This window comes from Rhamphochromis longiceps, linkage group LG17 (assembly GCF_057381845.1).
Source record: "Rhamphochromis longiceps isolate RC_006_pf linkage group LG17, R_longiceps_female_GT1.1, whole genome shotgun sequence".
Classification (NCBI taxonomy): Eukaryota; Metazoa; Chordata; class Actinopteri; order Cichliformes; family Cichlidae; genus Rhamphochromis; species Rhamphochromis longiceps.
Window position 1 is genome coordinate 948,359 of NC_140573.1, and position 13,051 is coordinate 961,409.

The window sequence follows — 13,051 nt, forward strand, 5'->3', positions numbered from 1 at the left end:
CTCGTAAGTAATTTAATCATAACAATAATAATGGAGTGGATTGATATAGCGCTTTTCAAGGCACCCAAAGCGCATGACAATACCACTATTCAGTCACTTTATTATTTATTCATAGATTTATTATATTACACTATATTATCCAATATTATATTACATTATATTATATTGTTATATTATATCCCCTTTCACATTAGAGCCACAACAGGACCCACTAGAACATGGGAACAAGTAAAAGTGGAATATAAGAATATCCTACAGAATGGTAATATTTATCGCTTATATTGCTTTTCGTCTCTTGGAAAGAGACCCTGAAATAATCTGTTTGTTTGTTCATAACAGCAACCAAGAAAAGGGCGGAGCAAAAAAAGACAGGTGGTGGTCCTGCACCCCCTCGTCAACAAGTTGGTTAAGTGAATAATACCCTCACGGGAATATCGATATCTCTCTATGAGCACACTGTCGCGCTGAGCTAAAGGATCCTGTCTGTCCCGCAATATACGCTGGATACTGAGGACTCTCCTTATCAATCTTGCACCTTCCTCAATGGGTGGCTCGCGTAAACGGACAGGACATGGCTGCGACAGACTTCCCAAATCCACCTTCGCTTTTATAGCCGTGGTCTCTCATCTTGATTACACGAAGTAATTTACAATTACTACTCTGAAATATGAATTACATCTGTAATAATCACATACATGTAATAGAATGTTAATAGTACATTTCCCGTTTTTAGGATATGACCTGTATGTATCTGTGTGAAATCAATAAAAGGATCAAGTGCTGCATTATCTTTAGTTACATTGATGTTATTTATTTATGTTGAAACAGTGGTGGAATATCGCTGTTGCTTTCGTATAAATGAAGCGGACATACCTGCGTGGCCGCGATCTAATCCTGTTTACATAAAGTAAACCTGCTCCCGAGCAGGTTTACGCTTACGGCTCTGTTGCTATGACAGCAAGTCCCGGATGAGCTTCGGGGAACCGAACGATCCAAGATCACGCGAAATCGTCAACAATCTAATCCAGCTAACTTACCTAGCGAGGTACGAAGAACGGGCCCCAGGTGAGACACACATGTTAGTCAAATGGTTGTTTACCAAAAGTATCACTGTATCATAGGTCCTCATGTATCTCGTACCTAGTGTTTCTTTTTAGGTTTGTTATTTTTCAAATTCTATATTTATTAAGTTATGCAGGCTTGTTTGCACAACAAGGCTAAATAATTATATAAACTTTTCTCAATCTAAATATTGTACTTTGGTAAAATTAAAAAATAAATGTAGTGCAAGTCTATGATGATTTTTAGTGCTACTATCATCTAGTTCTGATTCTGTCTTGGTTAAGTCCCAAGTAGTCCTGATTTTGAACTGTTGTAGTCCTGTTTTAATTCTGGATCAGTTCTGGGTCTGGTTGAATTGGGGTTTAGTCCCTGTGTCTTGATACAGCCCTGATTTTGTTCTGCCTTGCTGCTTAATTAAAAAACTAGTTTAAGGTGTCCTGTATATGTGATATATATTTTTCCCTATATGAAGTCATTCTTTTTTGAACAAAACTCAAAACAGAGCCTATTAATCTTTCAGTCATTTCTACCCCCCCCCCAAGGGAAAAAAAAAAATCCCACATGCATACTACCCTTTTGGGCTAAGCCCCGGGTGTTTCAAATGTCTGGCTCCGCCTCTGCGTGGAGGGTAACAACTGAAAATATGAAATGTAAGCTAAGACTCTCTAAAAAAATCAGCATTGCTGTTCGGCTTTTTATTTATCCATTTGTTGATTCACTCGAAGAGCAAGTAACGCAACCAAGTGATCAGTTTGATATCAATCTTTTGTGATACACCGTCATATTTACATTATTAGTTCAGTACGAATGATTTGCTTTGGTGCCTGGTCAAACTTAAGCTCTCCTCTGTCTGCAGCAAACTCGCAGGCAGCAGCTTCTCCCCCCTCGCTCACATGGGTGCTGTGCTCAGTCGCCCAGTGCCTGAGCTCGGATCATACCAAAATTAGGGGGAATTTACGACGGTGCACTCTGTGCTTCGTGTGTTGTTTTTGTTTTATACAGTTGTCAGTCAGGCATCTAACTAAAAAATTACACTCCAAAAGACCCCATGCTTCTGAAAAAATGACCCGGGCTTAAGCCCAGTAAGCCACCCCCCCGCTCCGCTGATGGTTAACTCCAAATCTTCCGAACACTATGTCGATTTGAGAACGCAAGACCGAAACAGCGAGACCAAGACCGAGACCAAGACAAAAGTCCGTCGAGACCAAGACGAGACCAAGACCACGTAAAAGTGGTCTCGAGACAAGACCGGTCTCGAGACATCCAACTCTACCTGGTGATAGTCACAATTTAACTGGGCAGCCGGTGCTCGATATAAAGCAATGTCAGCGCATTTTTCTGCACAAGATAAGTAAATATAGTTTTTTTCCCGAATGCAGAGCTGCTGGAGCTTGTTTCCCAACAGAGCACTTTATAGGCAAACCTACTTTATCAGCGGCTGATGTCCAATCACCGGCACAGCTTTGAAACCTCACCTGAATTTGAGCTCTCAGTGGTTAAACGCTGGACTTAATTCACTCAGGTTTTGTTTGTCGGGTCACGTTTACTTCGCTGTTTTATTCACAACTGAGCAAATTGGTTTGGCTGAGGTTAAAGTTACGTTTCATAACTGCACAGTTTTAGAGATGTTTGATGGTTCACTGGCACATGTGTTAGACTGAACCATTCGCTTTTCTTTATCTGGTGTGTTTTGGATTTAACAGTGAATTTTAAGATTGAACTGACTTTTAAAAAGAGAAGGCGCATTTCCACTGAGAGGAGCAGAGTTTGCAACAGCATGTTCATCATCAAGACTGCAACCTGGACAGAAATATTATATCATCTGTTTTTTAATAGTTATTCAACTGTATTCTAAGCACCAGCAATCTGTTAGAATTTTTAGAGTTTACTTAACTAAAAATAAACGAGGTTAACATACAATTTGTGTGATTTTTTTTCTTTTCTTTTTTTTCTTTTTCGGTCACATGATGTTTAACTGTCAAAGGCTTGTTACAAACTATGAAACACATGGTGCAGACTTCTGGATGTTAGAAGAAAACTAATACTGCTCATGAATGAGACTAAAGGCAGGAAGGTGTCCTTTAAAACTAAACATGTTAATAGGACCTCCCTATTTATATCATAGTTTATGATATAGCACGTGTATTTCAGTAATAGCCTACTTATTTCAGTGTAGTGGTGAACAGTCACACAGCTCACGTGGGCGTTATCTGTGATACTCCTTAACTATAATTTATCCAAGTTAACTTCAGTTAACCATTCAGACAGTTCTTTTGCAATGAAAACCATAAACACCCATGCTCCTGGTAGGTTTCCGCTGTGTCAGCTGTTTACATTATAGGTGCTTATGCAGTAACCATGGTAACCACGGACTCTGAGCGGCTGGATCGACAGAGGTCAGACAACAATTTTACATATATGATCTTCAAACAGGACACAGCCATTATCCGTCCTGGCCTCATATCAAATGTGAACGCAGACTGAGTCTATGTTTGACGTTTGCTTTATATCTAATCTTCCTCTCAAACATTTAAACAGCAGCGAGTCTGCAGCTGAGGGAACACAAACTCAAATTGTCGGAACAGGTTTGCTCGTTTCTTGCGTGTATTCATTTGGTGATTTATTAAATGTGTAACTGTTATTCTAATCTGCTGCTGAGTCTCTTACGCTGATGAAAATGCAGAAAACACAGATCACGAACACCTGTTCAACCAATCACTTTCATTCCACTTTGATCTGCGACAAACTGACGGTTCATCTCTGTTACAGTGTTGCGTTAGACTGCTATATTTTTTTGTTCTTTATGCTGTAGATTTTCACGTCTCTGGAATAGTTGGCAGTAATAAGGATGATCTTCTGTAAAATCATATTGATATGACCCGTGACATATTCGTACATGTCAGTTAGACTAGTCAGCTGGGAAACTGTGTTAACTCATAGAGCTGAAGATATCGTGGATATGCTGACCTCGCTCCGTGGTGTACAGGGCCGTTTACCCTCATGATTACTATTCACAATAAAAATATTAGCCGAACATCATGAAGTCTGTATGTGTTTCATAGTGTCGAACAACCTTTGTACAGTTAAAGCCAGCAGTTACTACATGACGGAAACACCAACATTATCTCATTTATACGTTTATACGCAGGTCAAGCTGATTACTGAACAAAAACCCAAAGATCAGCTGTTAATCGAATTTATTTGCTCTCTCTCCTCCTTAAACATGTTTTTAATGTTAGTCATAATTCCGAATTGGCGACTGAAACACGTAGGACACATAAGAACATCAGGAAAAAAAACCCGATAAATATAACCTCAGTAAAAGAAGTCAGTGTCAGCGGGGGTTATTACAGCTGTGTACCGGGGCCTGCGCTTTGTCAGTGATAATAACAGCTCGATTGCTTGCGAGACGAGCGGGTCTATCCCACGCTTTGCCGTGAGACTGGGCAGACATCTCCGAAATCATCGAAGCACTTTTGCAAAGAGCAAAGTGCTAGAAACAATGGCCACCAGGCCAAAGCAATGGTTTTGACTCGATCAGTGTTAACCCTGCCCACTGAGTTTGATGGGTGAGGTTGACAGATAAAATTATTTCATGGTGAGACCTGAAGGAGTCAACTGTGCCAAAATGAATAAATTAAATAATTACTTAAATGTGTCAATAATTAATTAAAATGTGAAATAAATAAATAATTAATTAAATGTGTCAATAATTATTTAATTACATGTGTCGTAAATATTTATGTACCGTAATTACCGTAATTGTCGGGCTATAAGCTGCTACTTTTTGCACAAGCTTTGAACCCTGCGGCTTTTAGTCAGGTGTGGGTTCTCTAAGGATTGTCCATGATTTTTGTGATATTGTAAGAGGATTTGTTTTGTTTGTTCCGCTGTTGTACGGCACTACGTTGCCTGGCGGAAGGGCATGTGATCAGACACACAGTATCGGGGTTCAAGAGTGGTATGTTGGTCACATGTCCGTCCGCCAGGCAACGTAGTGCCGTACAAAGTAGCGCGAAAAACAAACTTCAAAGTAGCGCTACACGTTCAGCGGGAGGCGTGCATCACGAGCGGTGATAAACTTGCGAAAAGCAAGTTATGCTCAACTCCACCAGTGGATTCTGACAGCGTGGAAAAGTGTGAAAACATCCACGATCACCAACGGATTTCGAAGGGCTGACCTGCTGCATGATGGAAAGGAGGACACCGCCACGGCCCTTCTGAGGGTGTTCGACTCTGACAACGAGGATTTCTTTGGTTTTGAAAGTGACAACGAAGGAAAGAAGCGGAGAGTGGATGACGAAGCCACCCTGAGCCTGTTCGTTTCCGACACTGGAGAAGAGGACTTTGGTGGTGTTAGTGCGCAGGAAGAAGAGAAAGATGGTGGTGAATGACTGACTTTTCTTCTTGTTAAAGCCGTGTCACTGCACCTGAGCCTAAAAGGTAGTCCGAAGCTATTTTTCTGGTGTGCTGTAGGTTATTGTTATGTACTACATTTGTTACTCATTTATGAAGCACAGTACATGTTTCGTACTTGTAATTACCGCTACTTGTACATATGCCTAAAAAGTTATGCAAATATGTACTCCTAACTTGTTTTCAAAATATTAATAAAAGGGGTGTGTCTCCAAACAGCCATCTCTTTCCTGACAATTCCCTTTGTGCATATTCTCTTACATATGATAAGTCAACATTGAAACACCTGCGGCTTTTAGTCAGGTGCGGCTAATGTATGTACAAAACAAGATTTTGCCCTGATTTTAGCTTGCGCGGCTAATATTCAGGTGCGCTTTGTAGTCCAGAAAATACGGTAATTATTTCCGATTTTAATTAATTATTGCCACATTTAATTAATTATTTAATGGTGTATTTAATTAATTCATTATGGCAGTCCTGGTGTTCCATACATATGAGCTGACCATGTGACGTAGAAGAATACAAAGACATATTTTGTTGAATGCATTGAAACTGAGAACAAATTTTACCTTTTCCATGGCCACTTTGTGAATCATTTGTCCCAAATGTTCTGCTTCATCCTTTGAATCATCTTTAGATTCATCCTGTGTGGGTCTGCTATCATGTGTCCCATCCTTTTCAGATGCTGCCGCCATCTGTTTTAAGAGAAGACAACAATATGTTTGGCTCATTTTTGATAGATAGATTGTGGAAGCAGTGCGATTACGTCACCGCCACGTGACGACTGTCCCAACTCGAAGTGTACTTCAAATGCGCCGTCGATTTCCCCAAATATCAAGCGTGGTCCGGTGCACGCTTCGTGGTCCCATATATCCCACAATTCATAGCGCGGCGGTGGGTGTGGATAATTTTGCTGCAAAATACGGCAGAAGGCAGCGGCCGAAGAGTAAACTGTCAAAAGTAAGTACTGAATACTATGCCACTTTTTTTATGTGCGAATGTTTAATAATGAAGAACATGAAAACATTACTGTTGGCCGCATGTCGGCAAAGTTGTGTGACATTAGTGATGTTTGTACTTTCAGCGTTAACTTGGTTTTAAAGCCTCTACTTCTAAATATATATATAGTTGACCTTAATCTTACAGAGAATGTGATGATTTGATAGATAATTAAAATCAGTCGTATATCCACAAACACAACAAGCTGAAAGTCAGTGATGCTGCTCGGTTTGCAGTCCTGAATATCACGGCACAAGCAGGATTCACTGCACTGTTAATGTTAGCTATGTTATATTGCTGCCTCTGTTCGGTGGTGTCGAGCCAAACGGACTTTAACGTGTGTTTGAACGAGCTGACGGTTCACTCGTTAAGCTGAAAGAAAGATGCTTTAATCACAGGAATCACACATGTGTCCACTGTACCATCTGGGAACTCTTCTTGTTTAGCACTCGTAATAACACAAAGACTAAATCCTCCTTTTCTGGTGCTGTTTTGTAGCAGTATGTACGCCTGAGACTGTCACCTGTCTGTCTGTCCTGCACTCTCTCTCTCTGATTGTGTAATAAAAGTCTGAACATGTATTTATAAGTTACACTTGTAGAGGAGGAGGAGGAAGAGCCAGCAGCAGCTGACAGATGGAGAGAATAGACAGCCTGTTCCCTGTTTGTGGTTGACTGCTAGAAAAGTTTACAATAACTAACCGTCTGTCCTGAATCAGTCTTATTAGGTAATGTTAAAATAATTTTATAATAATTTGTGGGAGAAAGTACTCAGGGCCTTCAAGTTACACACTATAAAAGGCAGCAACAAGTTTAACATTCAGAAACCTAAAGTATGTATCAGCAGCAGAATGGACCTAAAAATAAATGTTTGTTTCAGTTCTATGAAGCTTTGAGTATTTTGGATTAGTAGTGTTTGTTGCATCATTTTGCTGTAATTGTTTATATGCTTTATATATTCTGAGGTAAGTTGATCTATAGTGTTACATCATATTCTATAAGGATGTTCTGTGTTTGTATACTTTCTGCCCAGTTTGACCCATTTAGCAGAAGTCAGCCTGTTTAAGGCTCTGATATCTATTTTGTATGACTTAAAGCAGTTATGACATGGTCTGAGTTTCTCACCCAATAAAGGAATATTTCATATATCAGTCTACTCTTCATTCTATCAGAAACAGTTATCACAGCTCGTACATTTTCTTTTTACACATAAAAGTAAGCATTGAGCCAAATGTAATAATGCCAACATATTAAACGAACAATATTTGTCTCTTATGTATAATACTGTCAAAGATACTTGTCTTTGAGTGAAGATTTAAGGTGATAGGAAATATAAATAACTGCAACTTGAATCTTTGACCCAGAGTTCAAGCTCACTGCTGTAATATGTATATAAATATATATATCATAATAATCTGACAATACATATATTATTGGCCATATTATATTTACATTACCACAGTGAGATGATTTTAGTCTCATGAACAACATTAGCTAATTGTTATTTACTAACTAATCTTAAAATGACTGTTCAGTACAGAAATGAAGCCCAACAATCATGTTTTACAGTCCTCTGGTCTCAGCCTCAGATACTCAACTAATCAAAGTGATGTCATGACAAAAATAAATGACCAACAAAACATTTTTTCTCCTTCATTTCTGTCAAACAAAGCTGGATGAAACGTTTCTCGCGGTTAGTATCATGGTTGTTAGGCAACCTGAACAGCACGACGAAGGCTAGACCGTCCCATTTCACAAGCCTCTCACTTCCGCACTTCTCGTACTTATAGTACGTAGTACGCGCACTCAACCGTGCAGACCCTGAATTGGGACACAGCCTGGTATGGCGTTATTTTTGTGCCACTATTCTGAGCGCACGTAAAAATTGAGAGCACATAAAAAAAGTTTGCAGGTACAAGTGTTGCATTTTGAGGAGAAATTTATTTTGAGCGAAGAAAAGCTGAATTTTAGTGAACAAAATTCATTCATGCGTGCAAAACATGTATTTCAGTGTTTGCTATTTTCCATACAAACACACACAACAGCAGCCCCTCTCGCTCGGTTTTTGCATTTGCGCTCGCTAACAACGTGTTGCTGGCGCTCTCAATATTTCTGCCCGTGCGCGCTCAACTCTTTCTCTACACCGTTATATTTGTGCCACAAAAACAGCCAGACAGGACAGGGTTAAAAAAAAAACCAACCAAAAACAAGCAAACGAAAAAAACCCGACAAGATACCTGTTTGTACTCATGTAACTTTTGAAAGTTAGCTTCATACCTGAGAGCTGGTACCTTCAAACTCGTCCTCCATGGTGCTTCTATCACTAAAACAATCCGCATAAGGCAAAGACTTTCAAAATAAGACAGGAAACAAGAAACCACTAAACAAAGATGGAGACACGAGACAGATACAGACTAGACACTGAACAGAAACTGCAAACTGCGGTCAAGTGAGCCCTCACTTACGAAGTCGCAGTCAAGCTAGCCGCCCCGCCAGCCGCACCTAAAATGTTGTTGCACTACTCTTACGCATATTACGGTATAGGTGCCGACTGGCTTAGAAACGCAGTGTTTTCTGTCCTGACACTATTTTACTTCACAATCCACTCCCAGTTTTGGTTAATCTCCACTTTCACCCCTGTGATCCACAGCCCAAATTACTGTATGATTCAGAGAAAATTAACAATAAAATTTACCCAATTTACTCAACTATACTTTTAATGTCCTCATCTTTGAGCTCAGATTACAGGAAAACTGAAAGAGGTGACGCAGATATCTCACTGGATTCTGACTCTGGGTGACCCCCACTCTGCATGCTGTGATCCACAGCCAAAATTACTGTACAGTTTTTGAGAAAATTGATAGTAAAATCTTCCCATTTTGCTTTACTGTACTCTACATATTGACATCTTTGATCTCCGATTACAGGAAAACTGTAAGAGGTGACGCAGATATTTCACTGGATTATGAATCTAGGCTGTCTCCACTCTGCACCCTGTGATCCACAGCCAAAATTACTGTACGGTTTTTGAGAAAATTGATAGTAAACTTTGCACAATTTACTCTACTGTACTCTATATATTCTCATCTTTGAGCTTAGATTACAGGAAAACTGTAAGAGGTGACGCAGATATCTCACTGGATTATGACTCTGGGTGACCCCCACTCTGCACCCTGTGATCCACAGCAAAAATTACTGTACAGTTTTTGAGAAAATTGATAGTAAAATCTTCCCATTTTGCTTTACTGTACTCTACATATTGACATCTTTGAGCTCAGATTACAGGAAAACTATAAGAGGTGACGCAGATATTTCACTGGATTCTGAATCTAGGCTGTCGCCACTCTTCACCCTGTCATCCACAGCCAAAATTACTGTACAGTTTTTGAGAAAATTCATGGTAAAATCTTCCCATTTTGCTTTACTGTACTCTACATATTGACATCTTTGAGCTCCGATTACAGGAAAACTATAAGAGGTGACGCAGATATTTCACTGGATTATGAATCTAGGCCATCTCCACTCTTCACCCTGTGATCCACAGCCAAAATTACTGTACGGATTTTGAGAAAATTGATAGTAAACTTTGCACAATTTACTCTACTGTACTCTATATATTCTCATCTTTGAGCTTAGATTACAGGAAAACTGAAAGAGGTGACGCAGATATCTCACTGGATTCTGACTCTGGGTGACCCCCACTCTGCATGCTGTGATCCACAGCCAAAATTACTGTACAGTTTTTGAGAAAATTGATAGTAAAATCTTCCCATTTTGCTTTACTGTACTCTACATATTGACATCTTTGATCTCCGATTACAGGAAAACTGTAAGAGGTGACGCAGATATTTCACTGGATTATGAATCTAGGCTGTCTCCACTCTGCACCCTGTGATCCACAGCCAAAATTACTGTACGGTTTTTGAGAAAATTGATAGTAAACTTTGCACAATTTACTCTACTGTACTCTATATATTCTCATCTTTGAGCTTAGATTACAGGAAAACTGTAAGAGGTGACGCAGATATCTCACTGGATTATGACTCTGGGTGACCCCCACTCTGCACCCTGTGATCCACAGCAAAAATTACTGTACAGTTTTTGAGAAAATTGATAGTAAAATCTTCCCATTTTGCTTTACTGTACTCTACATATTGACATCTTTGAGCTCAGATTACAGGAAAACTATAAGAGGTGACGCAGATATTTCACTGGATTCTGAATCTAGGCTGTCGCCACTCTTCACCCTGTCATCCACAGCCAAAATTACTGTACAGTTTTTGAGAAAATTCATGGTAAAATCTTCCCATTTTGCTTTACTGTACTCTACATATTGACATCTTTGAGCTCCGATTACAGGAAAACTATAAGAGGTGACGCAGATATTTCACTGGATTATGAATCTAGGCCATCTCCACTCTTCACCCTGTGATCCACAGCCAAAATTACTGTACGGATTTTGAGAAAATTGATAGTAAACTTTGCACAATTTACTCTACTGTACTCTATATATTCTCATCTTTGAGCTTAGATTACAGGAAAACTGTAAGAGGTGACGCAGATATCTCACTGGATTATGACTCTGGGTGACCCCCACTCTGCATGCTGTGATCCACAGCCAAAATTACTGTACGGTTTTTGAGAAAATTGATAGTAAACTTTGCACAATTTACTCTACTGTACTTTTAATATCCTCGTCTTTAACCTCAGATTACAGGAAAACTGTAAGAGGTGACGCAGATATTTCACTGGATTATGACTCTGGGTGACCCCCACTCTGCACCCTGTGATCCACAGCAAAAATTACTGTACGGATTTTGAGAAAATTGATAGTAAACTTTGCACAATTTACTGTACTATACTCTATATATTCTCATCTTTGAGATTAGATTACAGGAAAACCATAAGAGGTGACGCAGATATTTCACTGGATTATGAATCTAGGCTGTCTCCACTCTGCACCCTGTGATCCACAGCAAAAATTACTGTATGGATTTTGAGAAAATTGATAGTAAAATCTTCCCATTTTGCTTCACTGTACTCTACATATTGACATCTTTGAGTTCCGATTACAGGAAAACTGTAAGAGGTGACGCAGATATTTCACTGGATTCTGACTCTAGGCTGTCTCCACTCTGCACCCTGTGATCCACAGCCAAAATTACTGTACAGTTTTTGAGAAAATTGATAGTAAAATCTTCCCATTTTGCTTTACTGTACTCTACATATTGACATCTTTGAGTTCCGATTACAGGAAAACTGTAAGAGGTGACGCAGATATTTCACTGGATTCTGACTCTAGGCTGTCGCCACTCTTCACCCTGTGATCCACAGCCAAAATTACTGTACGGTTTTTGAGAAAATTGATAGTAAACTTTGCACAATTTACTCTACTGTACTCTATATATTCTCATCTTTGAGCTCAGATTACAGGAAAACTATAAGAGGTGACACAGATATCTCACTGGATTATGACTCTGGGTGACCCCCACTCTGCACCCTGTGATTGCTAACCCAAATTCTGATTTCCCACCTTAAATAGCAGCATTCCTTGTCCTCAGCCAGAAGTTAGGGCTCCACTTGCCACTTTCCACCTCTGCCTTAGCCCAGCGGCTTTACCCTTGGGGTCCCATCTTCTTCACTTCATCTCACCCGTTAGTCTGAGCTCACCGGGACTGAGTGACGCCGAGTAATCGTGACTGTGCCTGCCTTAGGTTGTCCCAGGGTTTCGAGGTGGGATCTTACCCGTCATGGGCTATCCAGCCTTCCATACTCGCCTGATACGGGGGCCAAGTGGGCAGGGGTATGAGGGGAGGGAACACACTGGCTCTGGAGTGTAAGCTGCTTCCTTCATTGCATCTTATATTAAACTATCTCACTTCTGATTCTTTCCTAGAATAATTTCACATATGGCACTTTGTGTATGTGTGTTTTCTATTCATTAATGTAATTATCAGTTATTTTCTCTCTTCATTTTACTTTTTTATCTGTTTGTTTATAACGTTCTACTTTAGTTCTACTAAATCCTGATGTAAAAACAACACCCTTATTTCACGCACACACTCTGCAGTTTGCCTACGCACACACTTCTCTCTCAGACTTCCTTTTATGGGCATGTAACTTCCTGTCACACACACACAGGACGCAGCTTCTCAGAGCAGCTCAAGCTGCTTTTCTGTTTCTCCAGGCTAATCAAACTTATTTTGTATTTACAATCTACAAACCCTCTGTAATTCTACTAACTTTTGATCTAAAATGTAGCATCATTCACACAATGATTTCATAATCCTCTCACACACACACCTTTTTAAATAAACTAAACTCTTTGCATTTGTCAGCATTCACATCACAGCCTTCAACGTGCTCACTTTCACTCAGTACCAGACGCGGAGATGGACATCTCCTTCACCTAACATAAACTAAATTACCATATCAACATACAATTACTGAAATTCAAACTGAAATACACCGTCTGTTTTAATAAAGTCAAAGAGTAAACGGGTGTATCAAGTGTATGTACGTATGTGTTTTTAAACTGAAAGAAAAGAAACTCAAACTCTTATAACATCACTCAT

General features: G+C 39.7%; 1 protein-coding gene across 1 annotated transcript in view; it reads right to left on the bottom strand.

Annotated features, from left to right (window-relative positions):
- LOC146649009 (UDP-N-acetylglucosamine transferase subunit ALG13-like) overlaps positions 1 to 8,966 on the bottom strand; it is a 54,678-nt gene extending 45,712 nt beyond the window's left edge. Inside the window, exons 1-3 of the mRNA XM_085385813.1 lie at positions 8,942 to 8,966; positions 8,754 to 8,799; positions 6,048 to 6,173 (exon numbers count right to left, since the gene is read on the bottom strand). Of these exons, the coding sequence (XP_085241939.1) occupies positions 6,048 to 6,173; positions 8,754 to 8,786 (159 nt within the window). The 5' untranslated portion in view covers positions 8,787 to 8,799; positions 8,942 to 8,966. The remainder of the gene's footprint in view (positions 1 to 6,047; positions 6,174 to 8,753; positions 8,800 to 8,941) is intronic.
- Positions 8,967 to 13,051: the final 4,085 nt, after the last annotated feature.